Raw genomic sequence first — 25,747 nt, 5'->3', positions numbered from 1 at the left:
TGCAAGACTCCTCAACACGCAGTAAATTATTATACTGTTTATCATGTAATTAAAACATTATGCAGTCATTTAAGGCTGACATGTACATCGTGTGCAAATTTTATGCGATTTGCATTTTCAAAAGGCATAATAAGGCTGAAGTCATTCAAATTATCACTATAATCCCCATTTACAGTATACCACTGTTTCCCAGATTCCACAGATGGTCCCCGTTTCTGCTCCCTTTCCAGACAGTCCTACCGGTAACTGGGAGGGAGCAAAAATGTGGACTGTCTGGAAAGAGACTTAGAGGGAGCAAAAACATGGACCATCTGTAGGTCCCCGAGAACCGGATTGGGAAACACTGTATTATAAAATAAAGCTGGGATTCACAACCAAGCACATGTAGTGGGGGTGCCTGAGCACCTACCCATTCTGCCCGGACTATTTGGCCTGTACTTTAAAAGCATCTTAGTGTCCCCTTTGTAAAACCCTGAACACCTGTCCCAGTATGTGCTCAGTATTCCACCAGGTCACTGGACACTGGGTGTCTTGAGCAGGAGTTGGTTATTATCTACGCATTTTATATATTTACAATCTCTCACGTTTGTGCCTGAAAATAAACAGAAATGATTAAATGTATGAAATCGGCGACTGATATAAGATGTCTATGCGAGGTCAATTTTAGATCTGCACATCAGCAGCAATTACTGTACGACCTGTTTGTGATCTTTCCACGGTGTCTTTTGCCTAATACCTGTTACCTGGCATAGATGTCTTGCCAAGTAGCAAACGACTTGAGTATTACATCGTTTAAACATAACTTGTGTACATCGGGCATACATATGTGTGCTATCAGTATAGTATCTAGAGGATAGCCCAAGGGCGTTTCTCAATACGTGTACTTGACCGTATTTGTGTTCTCGTGTATTCATTTTACACCATCTTCCATTGCCCAAGACCGGTTCCAATATCCAAGAACCGAAGTACAGAGAACAATGAAAATCCCTGGATTTTGTTCTTACCCTGCCCCAAATATCAAGGATACATTGACTGGATCCTTGCCAAGCGAGATTAATGCTACAACTCATTGTGCCCCAAGTTCGTTCTTGGGAGGCAAGTTAGCAAGACTGGTCTTGCCAAGACCACAAGTATGATCTTTGCATTCTTGGCTTTGTGAAACACCCCTAGTCCTTACTCTAGTGTTTGACTGATGGTCTATATTCACCTGTGTGTAATTTGTAATTGACCCACACCTGTCCCTCATCTAGCCTTGTTAGTGATGTATATAAGTGCCTGCCCTAGGCTTGATCTTTTGTCGGTCGTCGTTGTTTGTTTGCTGTTAGTGCTGTACATTTGCCTGATTTGGTTAGTTCCTGTCTGTGTTTTAGACCACTTGCGATCCCTTTGTTTCTGGGTTACTTCTCAGTTCAGATTATCACAAAATTCCCCCTCGTCATCAGGCTGCACTGGGATCAACATTCATTGTGGCCAATCAATCATAAGGGACAAGAAGTGACTCATTAATACCACAGTTGTCCCCTTGATAAAGCACCGGGTTTTCCTCTGTCTTGTTAAACCGTGACTGAAAATGGACTAAGAAAACTATTTTTCATTTTAAAGTACAAAAAAAAAATCACAATCGCTGACAAGGTTTTCATTTATATTAAAATTAGTATATGCTATTATATGCCATATCGTCTGGGTACTCCGGTTTCCCCGCACAGTCCAAAAATATGCTGAGGTTAACTGGAGTTCCCAGAATGCCCATAGGTGTGAGTGGTGTGTGAGTGTGGCCTGCGATGGGTTGGTGCCCCATCCTGGGTTGTTCCCTGCGATGGGTTGGTGCCCCATCCTGGGTTGTGCCCTGCGATGGGTTGGTGCCCCATCCTGGGTTGTTCCCTGCCTTGCACCCATAGCCTCCAGCATAGGCTCTGGACCCCCCGCGACCTTGAATTGGACAAGCAGTTACAGAACATGGATGGATGGATATTATATGCTAATGTATTTAAGGTGAAATATAAACAGCTTAGAAAGTGAGTAAGACCCATTGACGGTTTAACGGCAGTATAGCCAAACATCTACTACTTCTAAAAATGGAGCTACGTGTTCAACTTTAACGGTTTATCAGGTTTTAAATTAAGGTTAAACCACAGTTAAGATGACAGAGGAATTCCCCCAAGATACCTCAAATAATGGCTTATTGCAACAGTAGATAACGGTCGATACTTTCTGTAAAATATGGAAAACAGCCAATGCTTAAATAAATAAAAGTGAAATTACACAACATTTGCAGTTATCGTTCACAATGCGGGCTATTAAAATTTCAATATACCAAGCTGTTAATCGGTAATGAGTCATAGATTTAATATTCACCTTTATCTATGGAGCTGCATTAGACATTTCCCCACAGAGAGAATGTTTGCTGCAGATTAGGGGAATCTGACTTTTAGGAATAGCCTCCTACTGAAGAACTTTTTCTCTAGGCTCATAATGAACAGTCACAGGGCTGCTGACTTTGGTCAGCTGGCTGGCGTGAGACTGTCAATTAGAGACAAGTCTGCACACACATTTACACGTATGTAACAGCTTTGTTACCTTGTAACTAGTCTGTACAAAAGGGGTGGCCAATCTTATCCGCAAAGGGCCGGTGTGTATGCAGGTTTTTGGGATAACCTGTAGGTCAGCTGTTCAAACCCAGGTGTGAGGACCCTTCAGCCAATCAGTCCTCTAATTAGTAATCTAATTAGGGAGTTGCAACGAAAACCCGCATACACACCGGCCCTTTGCGGATAAGATTGGGCACCCCTGCTGTACGGTTTACAAACTACCTCAACACTATTAATGTAGCTAATTTTAGGTTTATAATGGAATAACACAGATTTGCCGTAAGATTTCTTGTGTAAGAATCTGAAAACGTGAATACCACGCCAGATGTGTGAGACTTCGCAAGCCTGCGGTCAGTGTAAAAGATGCATGTGATTTGAATGTGGGGATCCCAAACCTAGTTATACCCATTTTCATCTATATAAACACGGTCAAACACAATCATGGCTCCTCTAGGTCAGCGATACAGATCAAGTCGAGATGCTGCAGGCGACAGTATTATATCATGGAGGCCTTTCACCAACACAGCAGTGGCAAAGATAGCTGAGGCGGTCCCAGCAGGCACAGCTCCACCTGCTCTAACAGATGCAGACGTTCCACCGTAGGAATATTGATTTCAGGGAGGCGGATGAGGTACAGCTTGGGCATCTTCACGGTAATACCGCGCATGTGCTTGGGCGTCTACACGGTAATACCGCGCAAGTGCTTGGGAGTCTTCAAGGTAATACCGCGTATGTGCTTGGGAGTCTTCGCGGTAATACCGCGCATGTGCTTGGGCGTCTTCGCGGTAATACCGCGCATGTGCTTCGGCGTCTTCGCGGTAATACCGCGCATGTGCTTGGGCGTCTTCGCGGTAATACCGCGCATGTGCTTGGGCGTCTTCGCGGTAATACCGCGCATGTGCTTCGGCGTCTTCGCGGTAATACCGCGCATGTGCTTGGGCGTCTTCGCGGTAATACCGCGCACTTGACGACTGCAGGGTGCCGGTGGTAAAATTTAGCAAAAGGGGCTAGATGATGCTGCTAAAGTTTGCTGATCTGGTGAGGGGGGGTAAAACTTCTTGCTGCTAATTTTACATCTGCTGCATAGCAGCAGGGACCTTGCATATCATTTGCGGGTTTCAGAGAGCAGCTGCCGGCCGAAAGCAAGACACTCAGGTCAACGGGCACAATGGGCAACGGGCACAATGGGCAACGGGCACTCCACCTGTCGTCTCGCACTGGGGCAGGTTGACGCGGCAGGTATGAAGAAGTCTGGGTGAGGTGTAAAAGATGAGTGTTGGCTTCTCGACCTGCTGATCCTTGTAATTATTTTTGCTTTACCTGACCGCTGATGCTTACAGTTCTAGTAAATTTTAAATTAACCCTTTAAGCTGCCATGCGCATCCTGTGAATACTTCCACGCCCAGGGGCACTCTGGAAAGCCTGAACTAAAAGGTAGGGTTAGATGGTCTGTCTACAGCATGCGTGAAATGAGCACAGCCCTTCAGTAAATGAGAGGCAGGCCTGCAAATATCAAGTAAATAAATAAAACTCAGAAATACTGCTGGAACCAAATGGCACAGTGAGATTTTCGGTGTCAAAACAACGGGAAAAAAATATTTTTTTTTTTACCATCAGTCCATTCATGGCACTTGCGAGTTCCCAAAATTAGATAGGTAGATTAGATAGACAATTAATAAAATAAATTAATAAAACTGCTGATCATTTCTATTATCAACAACATTTTTACATTAGCAATATTTGGTGCTATAAAATATAAAATATAAATATTATAGGCAATTTTCCATGTCTTGGAATTTAATGAGACTTGGGCACCAGTTGCATCCCAGGCTGAAGGAAGGAGCAGCTGTGTTTTGGCACGGTGAGTGACTATGACCCACAGGGCCACAGGAGAGTTTAGCGCTCACTGAACCGACAGCCGTAGGGAAGCTGCAGATGTCCGCCGGGTTAAAAGGCTGAATAAAGATGATAATGAGGAAACGACTTGAGGGGGGGGGGTTGGGGGAGGGTGGTCGCTGACTGCGTCCCTGGTGGAGTGAGGCACCCGGGGAGGTGCGATAGTTTCTGAGCGAGTCGAATGAGAGTAAATGCGTCTGAGTGGATCCACCTGTGAGGTGGAATGAGGTGATTTTACTTCCCGTGCCAGCAGATGTGTGTTCCAGTCAACCGAGTCAAACCAACAAATGGGAAACGCAAATGGGAGGCACGTAACGGAAATAACCAGTGGCCTCCCATTAAGGGGACCTAGTGCATGCTGAAGAAACTGGATACTTATAACCTCCTGAGACCCCACCCATTCATTTATGTCCATTGCAGTGGACATTTTATTTATCTATCTTTTCACTGATGTTGGGAAACATATTTATTCATGTTGTACACTAAAGAGGACATGCTGTGAAATTAAAAATAAATAAAAAAAATTAAATTAAAAAATCTAAATTGTAAGATGTCTTATTTCCTCCAGAGACAAATAACCTAAATTCAAGGACACTTTTTTCCTTGGGTCTCAGGAGGATATGGTACTGAATAACCCGCACCCCGGTATCACTTTCGCGGTAAACAATTGCATGCACGACCGGCCGGGAATAGCATCGGTTGTGCTAAACGAGGGAACAATAGCCTCTCCATAAATCAGAGCACAATTACAATACACATCAGTTATTCATAAAAATCAGAGGTGGGAAATCGTACACTGTAAACTGTTTGTTTTTCTGCGTCGTGAACCAAGATGGATTAGCCGCAGGTTGCCTTGTTTTTCTTATGTGTAGGTGAAAACAAAACAGCTCGAGTGCCTCACCTACTGTAAACACAAGCCGCTTAGGTTCCATGACGTCAATGGGCCTCCTGACATCCAGGTACCAACTTCACACAAACGCCCATGGAAGTGAGTCTTTGGATGGTCAGGGGAGCCCGCTACCCCCTTTGGGGCCCCAGAGGAAGATGGGAATATCTTCACTGCATATACAGCAGGGGGCATGTGCAGGGACACCCTCCCAAACCTCACGAAAGGTGTGACAGGTGGACGAGGACAAACTAAAGGTGGCCAATGAGTCAGATTGTTCAACCAAGTTGGTCAATTCAGCCGAATCTCATTTCTTTAAACTGACACATGAGCAACTAATCTAGTTGACTAGGCTTCCCCTGCTTAAAAAGACTCCTCTTCAGTCCTTCTGTGAATTTTGTACTCAGTTGACCGATGTACAATGTTCCCATGAGAAGAGACTGTGTGGACAGGAAAATCAGTATTAAAGTAGTTTTGGAAAGCATCCAAGTCTAAAAAAAGCCACTTTAAACACGATTTAATAAATAATTTCAAAGAATTAAGCTCACTCGTGTCTGAGAACGTGGCATAAATATTTAACATCACCTTGATCTCGCCTTAAAAGACACCTCCCTGGTGTATGGCAGTGAAAGAATCAGAGCGCCCATGTGATGGGGGGGGGGGTTGCAAAGAGAGTTTGACAGGTGCCCTGCCTCCTGTTACTCCATCATCTGCCAAAAAGGTGTCCAGCTGGGTGTCACCAAAAGAGGGCGCCAGAGCTATTTCAGTGACTGGGCTGAGAAAAAAGGATAAGCGAAGGAACAGAAGAAGTTCGTGTTTCTTTTCTACGCAGGAGGACTAGTGATCAATAAAAGAGCTTAATCGCACAATAAAAACCCCTTTGACGGTAATTAATGCCATTGTTTTAAATCCTCACAAATAGTAAATCTCCTGTAATCTTTCTGCGTCAGCTAAGACCAATATGTGCAAATTCTCCACTAAAACCAAGCGATGTAACAGAAAAGCAAAAGTAATTTAAAACAGATGCACAGAATACAGGTCCGCTTTTGAAATCGCACTTTAAGCTGCTGCATGCTTGAACGTCAGCTGACTGGATAAAATGTAACGGTAGACTAAAGACCTCATGTAATTCACAGTATTTCTTTAAAATTAATCAGACCTGTGAACATTCCAGAAACTTGTAAGTATATTACACCATAAATTCCACATATATTTAAATAGGTGAATCAATCAGAGCACATGTGCAATATTACCTATTTTTGTCAATATCTGTTTATTTTCGCAGTGCAATATTTACTTTACTTATGGTCATATTCACCCACCCATTTATTACCATCTCTACATGTTATACTTTTTTATTTGTATACAGAATTTGCTGTATGTGGTGCTGCGTGTTGACTGCTCTTGTTTTTTATGTGCTTGTGTACTGAGCAGTCGGAAATCACAAACGATTTCCACCGGGATAATAAAAGTTTTATGATACTAATACAACAAATGTCAATGTATTTTGATAATTTTCCAAATAAATAGTGTGGCTGATAATTAAATGCTTAATGGGTAACGTTTTTGCTGTTTTGATGGCAGATAAACTGGAGACAGGTGGAATTCATCTCTGAGCATCATCACATCGTAACCTCCAACTGAACACCAACCCCCACTAACCTCTCCAGTACTTTATCGAGTTATTTCATGCCCCGGTTGCATTTTACTGGATTTGATTTCACGTGCTAACACCAGAAAGAAGAAGCTGAAATGAAGAGAAAAGATTAGGAGGTCCTGTGGAAATTGATGAAAGATAAAGGGGTGGGAGGGTGGGGGGGCATCTCCAGAAAGATGGAGAGGCTCAATTTCACGATGCATGCCAGCAGCCGCACGCTCGCCACTGCCCTGAATTCATCCTTAATCTCATAGACGCCTAAGGCCAGCAGGGGATTATTCATCTTTTCAGGAAGGATTTATACAGGAAGTAAATATGTGTCTTTAACAAAAGGCTTGAGACTGCGCGTGCGAGTGACACTCGAGGCTCCCGTGCTACTCGACTACACCGACCTCTGCTCCATGGCTCTGTGCCGCACGTGGGAAATACATTTTGGAATCAACGTGTCACTGCGCCAAGAAGGCACTGCAGCTCGGCGTCTGAGGGAGAATCCGGTCACAAACGTCCCCTTTGATCACCCCATGCTGAACTACTTTAGTGACATACTTCCTAGTGCTAACAGAAAAAACACTAAAAACTAGTAATAAGGGACATTTTTTTTGATCGTACATCACAATCTGTAAGAGTACCTTTCAGTCCTCACAAACGTACGAAAAAAAAGACTTGCTAATGCATGAAAGTCTTCCCAAAAAACAGAGGGAACTCATATGTCTTGACTTTTACCTAATTTTTTTTAACAGAGTTTGCATTTTAATAAGCAGGCTTCCATCAGTTATGAATATGGAAATACGGCACATCAGTCATCGGCGTCGGTACCCGTCACGGCAGTTGCCGGGAGACACGGAACCCCAGGAACCACAGTGAGCCGGGGTGGCATGGAGAGCGGTGGCTGCTCGCCACGGTAACGGCGGTATTTGAGGCTGGATTTTGCTGGGGGGGATGGAAAACCAGCCCCCCCCCCCTTGCAGGGTCCTAAGCCCACACACAGCCAGCTGTACAGTCAGCAGATGAGTGATGCAGGGAAAGCTCCATCTCTGATCTTAGGTTCTAGGTGCTAATGGTGTTTGACTAATGGGCCACCGTCGATGGTGGCAGAGAGAATAACCCACCTGCCTTTCCTTTCCCCTCCAATATCCCAACTCATCATTGCTATCAAAACTGGACCCACATGCTCGAGGTTGTAAAAAGGGTGTGGATACCCTGGCAGATTCGGGGGGGGGGGGGGGCAGCACTTAACAAGGACCCTTGAATACGTAAAACTATGTGTAAAAATGGGCGGAGGGGCCCAAGGCAACATTTTGTCAGGGGGCCCAGAATTTTTAGGTACTCCCCAGCACGTTGTCTCTATAGACCAGTCACGAGGCACATAGTAGGCTGTAGAAATAATGAGGTTTTTCTTCTGTGGGATTATGCCCTAGTTGAAATCCCAGGAAGGTGGATCTGCCTTCCATGTTTGCAGGAGATCTGCGGTGGGAATGGCTAAGGAGGTCCTCTAACAGGGAAGGGAAGACACCTGATGAATGGTGTGGACATACTCTTTGCTCTTTCCCACACCTTGTGCCCTACTGGGTGACCCTCTTACATGCAGCACTTATCAGTGGCTCTGGAAGACTGAGAACGAATTGTGTTGGGTAACGGAAACGGGAAGCCTGAATACCATCCCGCATGTTTTCGTGCATGAGTAATTTTGATGCGAGGCTTTTGCAAGCCTAGCGACATGATCGCGCAGGCTCTGTGCCATTTAAAAAAGAACAGACGGTTGTGTTTTCCACAAAGGGTTTAACAAAAGTATTTTTTTCTCTCTCGGGATTATCCTTTGTGCTGTAAACAGTCTGCGAGAAATCGACTCCGGTGTTCAGGGTGAGGGGAACTGTGAGAGCGAGATATTTTGACAGCAGCCTCTTTGAATTCCGCAGAGTAGGTGATCTGGCAATTTAAAGGTTCATTTATGTTGTCTCTTTTGTAACCCTCCCTCCCTCCAAAAAAACAAAAGCTGATTTGGGTAAATAAACATTTATAAGTGATCATAGAGTCTGTTTTTAGTCTATATTTGTTTTCACTGACATTCTGCATTCAGAACAATCAATGCTACAATCCAGTGGAGGGACTTGTAATCACCACATCAAATGGATGCTAAAATTGTGACAAAGTGCCCACAAGGGAGAACTGCTAACACGCTGCATGCCCCCCCATACAGGAGGTGCATAACCACCCAGTGATTCAATACAATGAAGTTTATTTATTCAGCAGGCATTTTCATCCAAAGCGATGTACAGTTGAGACAGAAGGGTCAAGGAGCAATTGGGGGTTAAGGGTCTTGCTCAGGGAACACTGGAATCATTCTACCGGCTCTGGGATTTGAACCAGCAACCTTCTGACCATAGTGTTTCCTTCTTTACGGCTGACCCTCAATCCAGGGTAGGGATGTAACCTACACCCAATATTGGGAGTTGCTCTGGTGTGGCCTACTTACACTTCAGCTCGAGACGGATGAAGTCGGTGTTGCCCAGGTTCTCCAAGAAGACACCGTATGGAGCAGAGGTCTTGAAGTAGAATGAGATGTCAGCACTGGTCTCTCCTTGGAAGGTGGAGAAGTGTAGGTAGGAGGATGGAGTGTTGAACGACGCTGCATTCCAGTAACTGCCTGTAAGACAAACACATACCCGTGTGCTGTGATTCGTCTGTTTCCCTTATTCCACCGTACCTCCTCTGCCGGCTTGTAAATGTCCACCTGATAAATCGCTAAATAAACCTGACAATACGAAGTCCGCATTTTCGCATGCATCCAGGGGTGATTATAGGATTTTTTGTCAAAGTGGGGTACATGAGAGGGGCCATAATTCATACAGAGGGGCCAGCCTTATCATTAGCCAATGACATCAATGAATCAGTGAGTGACAGGGGAGGTGGCACTATTTGGGCCAATCAGCTTTTAGCGGTGGCCCCGCCCTTGAACATGCTCTTGCATGCCTTAGTAGATTTGCTAAAGACGCTTGTTAAAAAAAGCTATTAAGCAAAGCAGGTTTAATTCTTCCTCCTGTCTGGTTGAGTTAGTGCCTGTGCAGCATCAGTCTGAGGGAGATGCGCTTTTTGCTTTCTGGGTCTCCTTTCCAGAAGCCTCACTCAGACCAACTCAGACATACCCCGCCAGATTCATCAGGTTGCTGTCTAGCCTCAATTACAGCTGTCCAGACTGTTACCAGGGCAAAAGGTAAATTATGAATCTGTCTCAGGAGTTCACGTTCCACGAGGAAGCCAGGAGGCAAACAGGAGAAGCCGTGACCCTGGGCTTCGGCCATCCTATTCGAAATTGAGTTACATCTGTGCTTCCTGTCCTAAATGAAAAAGGCTTTAAATTAGGTGAGAGGACCGTCAAGCCAAACAAGGCAAATGAGGGGAGGAAGGCCAACAACAAGCTTGAAAGGGCAGGGCGAGGATTGACAGGTAATTCGGGGGGGGGGGGGGGGGATCTCCTTCTCCATTCTAATAGCCTGGATTCCTGGTTCTCTGTACTGTACTACTGACAAGAAGCACAAACCTCCTTAAATGCCAAAGGGGAAATCATGTAAGTATTTTTTTGTGCTAAGGAGAACATTCACGGGAGACAGAAGCAACGGGTCGCACACACACTGAACTGCCACAAATTTTGATACAATTCTGACTACTGTAAATGAAGCATTTTTCACGAGGTGTTCACAAGGTGAACCTGATGTGCTTAAAAAGAACTGAAGTACTTAAAAAGTCCAATCTTGTAAGCAGATAAAATATTGAACTAGATAAATACATAAATCATTCTGAACTTCTGAGCTAATTAGCAACTGGATGTGGATGTAGAATGTAAAATGCATCACCAATTAAGGGTAAAAAGGCAAAAACTACTACTATACTACTACTATTATTATTGTTATTATTATTATTATTAATAATAATAATAATACATTTTTAAACCTGGGGGGTGTTCCACAAACCAAGATTTCTCAGTTAGCTGGCATAACTTAGTAAGTGAGTAACACACAAATGTAGAATATTTCAGTATGTGCAAAATCTTTTGACTGGTAGTGTATATTCTTGCCCTACACTCACCTAAGGAGTGTGAGTAGTTGTGTGAGGTTATGTGAAAGGATCTTCCACTTGGATGTGGTACTGGATGATGCTCACATCCACTCACTGATTCGGCGTCTTCCAGGAATGCGCAAATATGTTCGGAGGACTATCTAGCAAAGAGTGAAACGTAAGGTTCTGTGGAAATTGTAATGGCTAGTGGGCGGGTGATGACGATGGTGTCACTATGATATAGCCGGCATTCTTCATATCTCCGCGAATCTGTACTGGATCATCTCTCATCGGCCCTCATCATGGGAATAAGCTGAACCATTAGCTACGGAAACAGGCAATATACAGTAATATTTTGGCCAGGAGGCAGGGACCCTAAGCATATCAGTGGTGGGCTGAGATCCCTTAGCGGGACGTCTAGGATCCCTACATTGAGTTGGGCTCTCTACCGCTACCTAAACGAGGGTTGCTTTTCAGGAAAATCTGTAGTGATTTGGTTTCCACCTGCAAGGCTGCCACATGGGGACCTCGGCAGATGTGTTGTTTCCACCAAATTCAGTCGTGACGAGAGTGATCGGCCCACCAAACAGCGACAGGGACACTATCCATATTCCCAGTAGGCCGAGTCTCCACAGCGCAGCTTTTACGATTGCTGCATTATTTATATGTCACACTGATTTCACGCCACGGAACCTGCTACAACCACGGGACGAGATTCAAGCCCAGACCTCCAGAAACGTGCATCCAAAGTGGGGGAGATGCTGTCATGGTCGTGGCAGATATTTGGGATGAATGAGCCTTGTCACCACTGTGTTCTAAAACGGGTCTACACAACAAATGAGAACATTTCTCTAGATATACTATCAGGAATGCTATGTGTAATACTATCAGGTGTGGCTCCGTGTTATGCAGACGAGTCGAGGCGAGCTCCTGAAGCCCATGAGGCTTATCGAGGAGACCCAGGCACTGCTCTACACCGATTATCTTTGCCACACTGGGGTAGAACTGTGTTCTCTGACATCTGGTCACAAACTGTGCACGCTCCCCACTGTGACTCTACTGTGAGCTGATTATGCGGTACCCTTATTTTTGGAGGCAAACCTCATTTTTTTGGAGGATGAGAATGATATCCCAGTAGGCTTACGTTTTTCCTTTTAAATTAACGAGCTTGGAATGGGATGCAAATTTATAAACAGACCTGAACCAAGATCATTCAGATGTACATGATAAGCAACGAACTGCATGAAAAAACCTGCATAAGTAGCTGAACAACCAGTGATCCTGAAACTTTTTGTTATTGACCAAATTCATTAATCAGAGACATAATTGGAAGACACCCAGATGAAAAAAGGAAAACCAGCATAATAGAATAACACCAGTAGCTGGCGGAGCGGATCCACGTTTGGGTCCTTGAGCAGGAGCCGTAAACCAACTTGCTCCAGGGACTCAGTCTGACCCTGATCTCTGATCCTCACCACATCTGCTATATAAATAAATAAACATAAAGGTGCTAAGCAGCAATAGACTGCTGCTATTCTCCTGATGTTCTGCACACACCGGCAGCTCTTGACAGCTTTTCTTAAACAGTAGCACCTAGAAACACAGATGTGGTTTTGATACCTGTCTTGAAGAGAGGACCGTTACTGTGGTCCGAGCTGCAATATGTAAGCACCACGTGAACTATTTGAGCACTCTACAGGAAAAAGTAAAAAAAAAAATTGTAATAAATTTAAGCGTTTGTTACTCTATAACGTGAAACTGGAAACTGTTGCATCCTCTGTAAGGTATAGCCAGAACCACTAGAGGGAGCCAATGAGCAGCCAGCAGCAGTCATCTACTTCCAGCTTTGAACATACCTGCTGATTATTACCCACTCATTAGGCAGGTGTCTAAGCTGTCTAGATTTCACAGGCTGTCCTGAGTCATCATAGCCAGTCTATGGGATGTCAGGCCTCTATGAGCATTTTGTGTAGATTAACGCCGCTAGCTACTCGTAGTGTTTCTCTCTGTTGGATCTTGGACTCTTGTGGAGTAATTAAACTGATTTTTTTTTTTATTATTATTTTTAATTGAAGGACTCTTTCCACTTAAGGGACTGACCTGGGGCTGTCTGTTATTTACCTTGTGGAGCATTTTCAGCTCTCTATTAAAGTTTGTGAGTTCGTTCAGCACTGTCCCAGCATGTCTGCTCTGAATACCCTTGTTTCAGACATGTGCTCATGGAGCTGAGAAAACGAAAAACAAACTGAAGGCACACAGTGAATTAGAGCCATTGGAAAATAATGAATAAGACTACGAAGCATAACCCCACTGCTTTCCTGTCCTTTCAAAGACTGACTGTTCCTGTTAAATGGCACCAACCAAGCTTCATTAACTGGGGGCAGATTTCTGCATAGGGGCAAGTGGATCACAAAGATAACTAGCTTGCGATGAAATAGATGTTAGCGCAAATATGTGGAGAGGCACATATTTGCGCATATTCCCTCTAATCTCCCTCTAATGGAGTCTGTAAGCTATGTAATTAATTTCAACAAATATCTGGATCAAAATGATTAATTCTTAGATAATAGGTAACTTTGTTCACTCTCACGAGTGCTGTTTTTTTTACCTTAATTTAAATGCTCATGGGTGGTATTACTTAAAAAACAAATAATTTAATTAGGGAAAAAAAACTTACTGGCTTGTTGAATTTGTTATGAAGGATCTTGATGCATCCAAGCGTAAAGCATAAATAATGCACCAAGAGATGCTGAACAAATCGGGCAGATTATTTTAAATACTACCTGTCTTTTTATGTAATTAACCAAGGGCTCTTCTGAAAATCCACAAATTCACTCAAATTTGAAAATGAAAGTGTAAAAATGACACTATTAGCACCCTGTCCATCTGCTAATCTAAAAGAAAAGAAGCACAACCTCATTAACAATATCCTTGTTGTTGACACTAGTGAGAACTTTCACATGTGAAAGCGAGATGAATTGTACTACAATACACCTCCATAAACTTCTTTCCCCAAGTACTGATAAAAGGTGTCAGATGTCTAAAGTTGTCTTTATCATTAACAACGATGAAAATTCACGCGCATTTTTGTTTCAGTCTATTTATACATGCAATTTATATGTACAATGTCAGAAGAAAGGCGCAGGTAACCTTGCAATTAACATCCATTCTTCCATCCTCAACCCTTTTTCATGATTAGGGTTACGTGATGCAATTAATGTGAAAAATCGTCTATGAAAACTTTAACATGCCAAGTGTGAAAAGACAGACACGCACACACACACACACACACATGCACACGCGCACACACACATGCACACACGCACACACACGCAGAAGCAAATACGGAGGAACATGAAAGTAATATTTCAAAAAGAGTCCAAAATCCATAATAGCAGGTGTCAGCTATATGCAGAGCCAATTTCACAGACGCCACAAGCTAAGTCTGTTCTCTGGAACATCAGTCATCTCCACACACCTAAGTAAAGGACTCGGCCCCATGCAGTCACCCCCCCCTAAATCCCCAGGGTGTATCACTATGTAAAATTACATAACTGCCAAGATAATGGAATAATACACCAAACAAAAATAACCTACAAAATGACATATAGAAGCAGGAGACGGATGCCAAAAGAGGATAAATACTAAGGGTTAAATACTAAGCGATACTCAATTGCTGTCCTTTTTGTTTGTTGTTCTCCTGTCACATAAACACAATCCTTTATCATGACTATTTATTCTTGTCATTTTTGAGTTAATATTTTAAAACGTTTAAGCATTTAAAGACTGCTTGCTAAGTAAATACATATTTATGCTGTGTGATATTGACTAAATGAAACATGTTGGAAACAGCTTGCTTTGTGTATTTCATGCTATTGTACGAATATGCTATGGAACAGATAAAAGTAAGTTAGCAAACTGGTCTTAACTATCTTGCTAAACAGGATAATCATGTGTTTGAGTTACTGTGAAATGAACAAAATAGCAAAATCAGCACAGGAGAATCGCACAGTGTCTGATTTATGTGTTAAGGGATATGTGTGACGTTCAAGTCTCTAAACCGTAAATCTCCACTAAAGTCAGACCACAACCATCGAGGTTATGGTAAATCCACAGAGTGGACCAGTTCAGACAGTTTCTATACTCATCTCTGTTTTTAATTTCCAACATTATCTCAGTTCAGCTGAAAGATGCACCGCAATCGCTGTCCAAGACGTCAACATATCAAGTAATTTCCTACTCTCATAAATATAATGGAATAAAGTAGCCCTATCTTTGTCTGCTGTTTTTGTCTCTGTATTATTACTATGCTTCACATATCTCCTTAACTCAGTTAGGAAATAATGATTATTAGCACAGAAATGAGGACACAAAACAGCAGTTCAAACACAAAAGTGTTTGCATTGCTTGAATTTTACCATAGATACTATAGTAGTAACCATAGTTTCTGGCAGTGATAAATGATTCTAGGTCACACAAAGTTTTCTCCCTTTGTCCCCTATGCTTTTACGGATAACTTGTGTACAAATTAAAAGGTGTTCTAAATACTTTTTCTGAAAAACAATTTCATTAAATGAACAATACTGTACCCCAGACTAGAAGTGTGAATGACAATATTTACTGATTTTTATAGATGATAATTATCTTTGTGCAGTAATAAATATTAAGTCCAACCACAATAATCAAGAAAACAAATTGCATTATTATTACCCTCATCCATAACAATATTAACTATAATTATTGTTGATTATTTATATAAAACTGGGAAATGCACTTTAGTACAAATAACATGTAATCGAGTATGTTTTTGTCAAAAGATGTCATTGAAATTATGTATCTAAGCACAGCTCTGCCATCTCAAGATGGCTGGTTTGTCGCGCTTCTGTTGACACTCGAGTACTTCCTCTGAAATTTCTTTCAAAGATGGAAAAAAATAAAGAAAAAGAAAAAACTATCGCCGTACAATTTTGAGAAACTGCAGCCATCTTTCTAAAAGGCAGCTTCCCCTCCATTTTCAGTTCCCAGCAGGCTGCGAGACAGGTCGTTCCATTAAAATTCCCGCAGATGTGATTCCAGATGCTCTTATGCTTGCTTCTTGAGCACTGGCAAACATAAATACCACTATCCATTGTCCGTCCTAAAAAAAAAAAAAGCTCAGGATGCATGAAAACTGCTCGTCACTAGCTCTGAAAAATGTATTTGTGGCCAGGTCAGATAAACAAACAGTTACATAACTCGCAGTTAGACAGGGAAAGGGGGGGGCGACCGTCTGATCAGGGATAGCAGGTCAGGTGACTCCCCTTCTTCGACCCTGGTAAGTTTGCTCCCCATTCCCAGCATGCACTGTTCATAATAATGCATGCTGTTCTTGTTTGTTCCACCAAGCTTAGACTTGAGTCTTGATTCTGGTTGACCGAAACCAGTGTCTGAGGAGACACTTTTTGTGTGTGTGTGTGTGTGTGTGTGTGTTTGCGATTCTCTATGCTTGTTTTTGCCTGTCTCCCAGACTCCCTGAAAAATAAAAAACCCACCCAACCCACCTTGTTTTTCTACTTGAGTTCATAACTGTGTGGGGCTTATGAATCCCCAGTAAGGCCTGTTCCCACTCTCCTTTGACCATTCCTTAAAAACAAATACAGTTATGGGTGTATTGTTAAACTTATATTATGGCTAATAAAATAAGCAGAGCTAGATACTGCACCTCAAAAATGTTCCAAGTATGACCCGCAACTCAGATCTTGCCACATTTAGAAACAACTGACCTCAAATCAGAGGGTTTCCATTCTCACTGAAAGGGGTACTGGTAGATATAGGGGTGGCAATCAATTGCCATGGAAACGCAATAGACCACCCAAGCCCAGCACTGAGCCGCCGCTGTGTGTCCTGCCAGCTCACACCATTTATGTTTAGTCTAATGATCAAACCACCGCTCAACTTCATCACGTCATGAAGTCATTGGTTTTTCGTGCTGTTTACTTCTTCCTGGTGTGTCCATCACAAGTAATGCAAGCATTTCTGCATGTCATGCATTACTCTAGACAGTTAGCTAGGGAAAAAAGCTAAGGTCACTTTTAAGTAACTTTACAATGTCCATGTACAATCGTATTACGTTGCCATGAACCTACCGTAAGTGGAAAATAACGTTAAGTCAAATATGAATATGAAATAATACATAAATAGGTAAATAACTACTGTAAATAACTAAATAACAAAAACTGAAAATTAATTAAATGCATATAAGTTTATTTGATTAAACACAGATAAGAAACACTGTACTATACGTTGTTAAACACTATATGAAATGTTTACGCTCGCGACTGATATAGAAATTGAAACGTGGCTGTGTGGATTCTGCCATCACTCTGCATCAGTAGGAAGTATCGTTCGGCATATTGCTAGATTTGGAACAGATCAAAATTCAAAGTTTACTACTGAATGTACATCGCTATCGCACTGTTGTAAAGTCAAAATATCATACAGTAAGTTGAACCATCGTAAAGTGAGGAGCATCTGGAACGGCCCTGCTGGCAATAACAGCATCTTGGGGGACTTTACGAGAAAACGACAAATTTTGATAAAGGGATTTTTGAGGAACACCCAGACTTTGACATACATGTACAGTACAGGGGCGGATTAACGCACAGGCTAGATATGGCTTAAGCCTAGGGGCCCCACGTGTGCCAGTCTGCAAGAGGGTTCCCATTGGCACGGAGGGGGGCAGGGTTGGGGGGCCCACAGACTACTGTAGCCTAGGGGCCTCTGTGCACCTTAATCTGCCCCTGAGTACATAATATATTTCTCTGTAAGGTAGTGGAGATTAATACCCTCAAATAAGTTTCCATTATTTCCCAAAGCCAAACCAAAACCAAGGTTACTTACCATGGCTGGTGTTTCTCTCCATTATGAAGGAGTTAGTCTGACATGACCTTAAGTTAAAGCCAAAGGACAAGTCAAATAAATTCCCCAGAAAGGAGATTGGAAAATTCCATTTTCCATACTTGCATTCAATCAAAAACCTCATGTATCAGTTGCATGAGTACATCTTGTTTTAATTTTACCTAGTATCAGTCTTAAAAATAATGACTGAACTTGAAAATGCATATTTCTCTTTCCGGGGCCAGCAGATGATGTAGAAATTAAGGATGCTGGTTTAAATCCCAGGAGCAGCATTCCAAAAGTATGTAGAATAACACCAGCGATGAGCGAAATGACTTCCCAAAATAAGTATGTAACAGGTGAATGAAATATGTCCAACAGCAATACCTGGACATTTTCAAGCCTGGACAATTAGTCTAGATCAGTGTTTCCCAATCCAGTCCTTGGGGACCTACAGTACAGTCGGTCCATGTTTTTGCTCCCCCGAGTTCCCTGGCAGACAGTCCACAAGGGAGGGAGCAAAAACATGGACTGTCTGTGTCCCAGTGTTGGGAAACACTGGATTAGGCTATAAGGCAGCATGTTTACATTATATTGATGAGTATAGACACTGATCTATTGTGTTATTCTCTCACTGAGGCTTTTGTATCTCACTTTAAACAGGGTTTGCTGTGTGACCACCCTGAGCTAAATCACAATACAAGATTAAGCACTTGCTTTGCAGCACTCAGAAAACCAGTGTAATGATTCTGATCTACGTTACCAGTGTAAATCTGAAATGAAAGATTTTAGACATTTCTTACAGAACAAAACCATCCCAGCGGAGCCAGTCTTTTCTGAACACAAGAATTGTCCAAAAGCAGTTATGGCCTTGACTTGTTGTCGATGGCATTTCACTCCAATCGGTAACATTCCTTTATTCCCCCTCCTATATCCTCATTTTCTTTGTCCAAAACAAGGTGGGGGGTCAACAACCATACCTCACCGAAGTTCAGTGCCTCTAATGTTCTCAACAAGGTTATTTTAGTTTTCTTTGTGAGTTCAAATTTGATATCTCTTCTCTTCATTTTAGTATTAGCTTACTTCATGGTACAGTAGGTCACACACTGTTAAAGCAGGTATTTCCAGGATTCTGCTCTAAAACATAAACATACCCCCTGCAGAGTCAAGATTTTATGTTACGTGCACAGTTACACTGGCTATACTGGTATAACTTGAAATTACATAAAAATTTGGTTTGAGCCTGCAACTGTACAAAAAGAGTATAGAAAAATAATGGATAAATTAAATTACTAAATTAAAAAGGAGGGGGTATAGTAGTGTAAAAAGGCTAAATATAGTATAAATTGTATTCAAAAGTAAGGTTTGAGATGCAAATGGCATTATATATACAATGGGCATTGTTGGTAGTGTGTAAGTGGCTGTATACACAGACATGGACGTCAGCAATGAACAATGACTTGGCAAGTTGCACGCAGGCAAGAAAATGAATGATGTGGAAAATTTGTAACTGCACATAAGCCTAGGGGCTTTACAAGATACAGAATTTTCCCGAACGCTGCCCCCTGGAAGAGAAAAACGCAAAAATGAAATGGTATTGTCGTGAGGAGTCCACTGTGTGGACTGCAGTGAATACCTTATGGTGCGTTCGATTATTTCTCTCCAAGTCGGAACTCGGATGAAAACGTCACGAAACGTCACGAAAAACGTCAGTTCCCGTCGGAAACACGCCCCTTTTATGACATTGAAGTCGGACAAGATTTTGTTGTCCGAGTTGCCCCTGTGACGTAATTTCAACATGGCGACTTGGATTGTTTGTAGTTTGTTTACCATTCGAAAAAAGAATATTGCTATGAATGTACTAAAATATTTTATAAAGCTTTTAATGTGGTTTGACTAGTTCGTGTTTCTTATTTGTCTCTCGGAAAAATCTCCATTTCTCCATTTTCTCCATTTAGAAAACTCCAAATCTGCTAAAATATAAAGCAAGAACACACAGCAACGTGTTGATGGAGGCAGCCATGTTTGTTCCCAGATGTGGGTAGCTCGAATGGGAGATTGTCGGACGTGATGTCACTCAACTCGGAATTTCTGAGTTCCGAGAGAAAAACAAACGCACCATTACGCTCCTCGTACTGCGAAGGGTATGCGCATGACGTCACAGCAGGCGGAAGTCACTGTACGAAAAAACTGTACGAAAAAACACATGTAAAATGGGAAAAAGCTGTCGTGCGATTGATTGTAGAAATAGATTTAACATGAAACAGGAGCGATCTTTTTAGAGATTGCCAAAAACTAAATAAGTAAGTATAGGATGTGGATCGGTCACGCATGCCGATACCCGATCCGTCAAATAGGTCTGGATCGGCACCAAATATCGGATCGGTGCATCTCTAGTTCCTAGTCATTTGGTTCCATCCATTCCTGAGATATTGTATTTTTGTCTGTTGTTAAAGAAATAACTGTATTATAGCATTCATTTATTTCCGAAGCCTTAGTTTCTGCTTCAATTAAGAAACCTCTTTTTGAATTGATTTTATTTTTAATTAGTAAGAATAACCTTGGAACCAATATTTTGAATGAAACAGCGCTGTGCACAGCTGCTACACCTGTCACAGCAGTGTAATGTATTTTTTTCTGACTAAATTAGACATGCTGACAAGGATTTTCATCTCAGTGTGATGTTAGATGTCTAAACAGATTAAAGTAACCTTGATATCAGGGACTTGATATTAGAGGCACTAACAACTCGTATGACATGTTTCACTATCATTTCTCAGACAAAATGTGTTCATGTTCCTCTCAATTAAATTTTTATGCCAAGAAGCTGCAAGTTCAGCAGTTTCTGTTTCAAGTAATTCTTTGACTTGCTTTTAGGATGCCTTGAAGTAGCTGTCAGATATGCAGGAATATGTACCAACTTAAATTTATTGATGTGCCCTCTGTAGAACAGGGACGTTGTTGACTTTTATGGAGATGGGTGTTCTACAAACAGGAAGCGCACTGAATAATAATCCACCCCCCACTCCCCACACCCCACCCGGCCAAGAGCAAATACCTGTCCTAGATCACTCAGTGGGCAGCTGTCAGCAGCTGGTCTTGATGACATGGCCCCCTACACTCATCACCAAGGCAGCGACTCTGGGTCGACCTCCAGCCTCCCAAAGCTTAACGACGTCATGTATAATGATGTCTAAAAGATTCACACCCCAAGGTCACAACCAGAATAAAATGACTGCCCTGTTAATCGGACCGCCGCGCCATAAAACAGTCCCTACTTTGCGTATGTCTGCGTATTTATTTGTGAAGCAGTCATTGGCCTATCATAGTGGCTAACCTTTATTATGCGCTGATTTAAGGATCAAACAGCATCAATGACATTCAATCAAATGAAACCAAAGTCACATCCTTGGGAGGAATTTATCTTGTGGCTTATAGCTGCTCTCTAATTAAACTTTGGAAGTTCATAATAGCAGAAGAAAATAGACTTGGGACAATTTCAAGTTTGTATCCAATAGAATGCAGTGCTATGTTATTGTGTGACATTGACTTCCATTGTGTAACACATCTGAACATTCATCACCTGAATGCCTTAATGAAAAGCTTACTGCAGTGTAACAATTGCAGTGCAATTGATCTGAGTGCAGTAACATTAATTGAGATGTTGGTAACTTGGCCATTCTCCTTGGTTGAACTCAGAAAGTACAGTTAAGTGTTAAGTGTAATCCCAGTAATAAAAATTGCTGTAGTGGCTTTAAGTCTGTGTAATATATCTGGGAGTAAATTCGGTGTGTTTTGATTCTATCTGATCACCCAATGCCAATCTGCCACATCCTTAGCCCCGCCTCCTTATGGGTAGTGCTAGGTCAGTTTGAGAAATCATTCATTCATTTTCCATACTCACTTGTCCAATTCTGTTCAATTCAATTTATTTTTATATAGCGCCTTTCACAACAGTCGCCCCAACGCGCTTTACATGGGTGTGTTGTGATACACTCCTATATCATTTACACAGAATAATTCAAAAGCAGGGAAAATGGTAGAGAAACAAGAAAGAAAGAAAGAAAGTCAGATGACAACGGAGGAGAAGAACCAAAAACTTGCAAATAGGGAGAAAAAAACCTCTGGTGGCCCAAGGTCAACTGGCTGCCCAACCCCCCCCCAGGCATGCTAACATGATGGAAAAGAAAGAACAGGCTTGTTTTCAAAAAACAGCATGGAAATGCAGGGTTGCAGAGCCTACCCCGGAAACAGCAGGCTCAAGGCAGAGAATAACTCAGACACAAACATACACACCATTCACACCCATAGACAATCTGGCAACTCCAATTCACCTTAACATGTTTTTCGACTGTGCTGGGAAAGCGGAGCACACTCGATAACAACAAAAAGAAAACATGCAAACAGGTACAGCCAGGGCAGGGAATCGAACCCAGATCTGTAGAGGGGCGAGCTGACCATGCTAACCACGGCACAGAAATCAAACCAGGCCAGACCCATTATTTCCTCCAGATGGGAAGGGAAACATGGACTTGAGGAACGGCAGAAGCATCAGAGAAAGAGGAACCGCTGGCAGTGGCGGGTGTTTGGAAAAGCACAGAATGGATATTTACATTAGCTTGTTCTTCAATCTTTACTATTTCAATTTGCCACAGTGGTACCTGGAGTGTGTGATGGAAAGCTGAGTGCTATTGAACGCTTTATTCCGCACACGGCCGCCGCAAAGTCACGCTCCACAGATCGTGTTTGCCGTCTGCCGTCTTCATGTCTTATCTGTGCAGACCAGTCCCGCTGACCGTGTCAAAACAGGTAACATTATATTAAAATATCATACAACGTAAGTCACCCCAGAGATCTTTATAGGTAAAAAACACTGTAAAATACCAGTTAATAAACACATACTATTTATGCTGCCTTACATGCTTGTAAACGTGCATAGTGGAAAGGAAAAACAACTGCTACTGAATTTAATCACTCATTTACAGGTAAGATGTAATATAACTACATAGTATGCATACCTATATACATTCCATCCATCCAAGCTCCTGGTCAGGGTTGAGGAAAAGACTACACCTGTTTAGTAATTACAAACTGTCTGTGTTAAGTGTGTTTCTCTGTCACCAGAGAGTGCTCTTCAGGATCAAAAATAGCAATTCATCTTTTCCCAACCACTGGCCAAAAAGACCTTTGTGGAAAGTCAAGGGAGAAATTAGGCTGTCATCCGTAATTATGCCATTAATATGACATCTGTGTGATGTAATCCATAAAATGAATTACATTTCTCTGGGGCACAAACACCTACAAAGTGTTCAAACTACATTAATAGCCCAAAAACACAATATACAGGCAAACACAAGTTAACGTGTCTTCGGTGATGGTAAAAGATTAAATATCCTGATAAGATTAATGACTCTCTGCAGCTTTTAGACTGTTAATGGTCCCCCATAAAACTGTTCGGTTTAAGTCTTTGTCGATTCTGGAATGTTTGTTTCTTAGATGTCATATAAGTTAGCCTGGGAAATTAACTGGAATAAAGTGCAGCTTTGTTCACCATAAAAAATTACATTAAATGTGTATTTTCTTCAGTTCTTTTTATAAAACCAAACAGAATATGCTGAACCCTAATTTTGTACTGTGTGATAACAGTGGGTATGTTTTTTATGAAATCATGTAGACTCTCCAGACAGGTAACAAATTCTTAGGCAAAGATAAAGAGTAAATACAATTCTGACCTGCTCCCAAAATGCACTGAGGTTCCACTCTCTATCCTTCCTCTGTTTTTCCAAATAAGGGCATTGCAGTTGTGTGGCTATTGCTCGCTGTCTGAAGCAGCAGGCAAAGATAAACGAATAAAAAGCAGCTTGCATTTGCTATTCCATCTGTGGTATCTTCCCTGCAGGCAACACATTCCTCAACAATAAGCACTTTTGGAAGCTCGTACTCGATTGTCTTAAATTACAGAATGTTGTAAATTAATGTTTTTTTTCCATAAGTTCACCAAAATCTTGCAAACAAAAGTCACTGGAATACAGATAATGTGCATTTGCGACTCCTGAAGGAGGATAATCGGTTACAATTGAATCATACCAGGAAGCATCTGGGAGAGCAAACAGATGGAGGAGGCATTAACCTATTTTGCCAGCAGGGGGAGACAGAGGGGAAGATGAAATCCTATTATAAGGTAGGAGGCCCACGAGGATCTGACCTGCAACGGCACTAAAGCCGGCCAAATTGATGTCATCAGCCACTATACTTATTGTCTCTGGAGAATTTTCACGACCCGCCCTTTGAGCAGTAATTTGTTGGGTTTTCCCAAAATTTCTGCCAAGGGAGCAATCTTTGTAAATGATCAGCTGGGGAAATGATCATTTCTCCTTAACTCCGCTACACACACTTAGGGTCTACACAGCCAGTTAATAAAGGATTTAATCTGGCAAAACATAACCAGAGAACATAGAAAGTGAGGAAAAGTGTGGGGGGAAAAGACTTGGGAAGAAAAGCAACTATTGAGGCTTTCTCCTACAACTTTTACCATCTATTACTGTTTGTTTCTCTATATTCGCATTTTATTATTTTTTTATTCCTTGGTGGATTACTTAATCATAGGATAAATAAGCAATTAATCAATGGCATGAATCTTAAAGTGACAACAGAGGCCCTTTGTAGTAACTTGCGGTTTTTTCCACATCAACAGAGGTAGTTTTTGGCACAGATCTCTTTGTCGATTTAAATTACATATATTCTAGGCGCAGTGAAGTCACTCCACTGAAGCAGCTCAAATTTCTCTTGCGAAAACTGTGAAAACCATTCCAGTTTAAAAAAAAAAACCTATTTGACAAAAAGCTCACCACTAAATCAAGCAACATCACAAAAAATGATACACATCAGAAAAGATGACAGCCACACCCTTGGCTGCGTCCTCATTTATAATTTCCTCCCTCTGGTAACTTGTAGTACATGACCGGTATTTTATGTTTCTTTACCATTTGTAGGGTTATTTATCTGTATTAATTTACCCTCCGGCATGGGAATCGAAGTGCACAAAAGCATCTGACTCCCTGTGGTCCAATCTGTCTGTCTGTCTGTCTGTCTGCCTGTTTGTTTTAAATTAATGCAATTATACTTTGGGTATTAGTGCCTTTAAAATATGCAAGGAAAACAACAATAAATAAAGAGGTAATTAAAAAATGGTAATAATTGTTTCTACTTTTCCAGTGTAGATTATGGCAAATGGGTTTCAAACTGTTCGCTCATGATAATATCTAGCCAAAACAACTTGGAGCTATGGGTTCTAAGAGAAGAGATTATCCCACAAAGCTTCTGAGTCTTACACCAGCTATTAATACCCTCCATGCCACCTCCTCGCTTATCATGCTGTAAATGGGGAATGGGGGGGGGGCAACCATATCCCAACGGTCAGATCATGTAGCTCCGAGCCAATGCCAAAAGCACACAAAATATACACGTCCTCAATAAATGTAGCTGCTCCGTGGTGAAAATGCTGTTTACCATTTTCAATTGTGATGAGAATGAAAAAGCAGACTTCAGCTTTACACGTTTCCAGCCTTTGCGGGGTTTTGCTTAATTCTGAAACATGCTGATTTAAATTTGCGAAAGAGCAGCTGAGCTAAATTAAAGTGGGAAACAACAATAATATGTGCTAAGTAATGAGTGAACAACAGCTCTAATTTAAAACAACAAAAGAAAACCCGGAGTCACAAACGAAGGCTTTAAGTCTAATCCTAATTAATCAAAGCACCACTGAAATGGCTCGAGCATGGAGGGTCAACA

General features: G+C 41.9%; 1 protein-coding gene across 2 annotated transcripts in view; it reads right to left on the bottom strand.

Moving 5' to 3' along the window:
• Window positions 1-25,747, bottom strand: part of LOC111854993 (contactin-associated protein-like 2) — a 314,095-nt gene that overhangs the window by 32,861 nt on the left and 255,487 nt on the right. For both annotated transcript variants that reach the window (XM_072700030.1, XM_072700031.1), the window contains one exon: window positions 9,501-9,671. In XM_072700030.1, the coding sequence (XP_072556131.1) occupies window positions 9,501-9,671 (171 nt within the window). The remainder of the gene's footprint in view (window positions 1-9,500; window positions 9,672-25,747) is intronic.

The sequence above is a fragment of the Paramormyrops kingsleyae genome, chromosome 15, assembly GCF_048594095.1.
Source record: "Paramormyrops kingsleyae isolate MSU_618 chromosome 15, PKINGS_0.4, whole genome shotgun sequence".
NCBI lineage: Eukaryota > Metazoa > Chordata > Actinopteri > Osteoglossiformes > Mormyridae > Paramormyrops > Paramormyrops kingsleyae.
The sequence above is the reverse complement of the archived record's forward strand: the minus strand, read 5'-3'. Positions and strand labels throughout refer to the sequence as shown.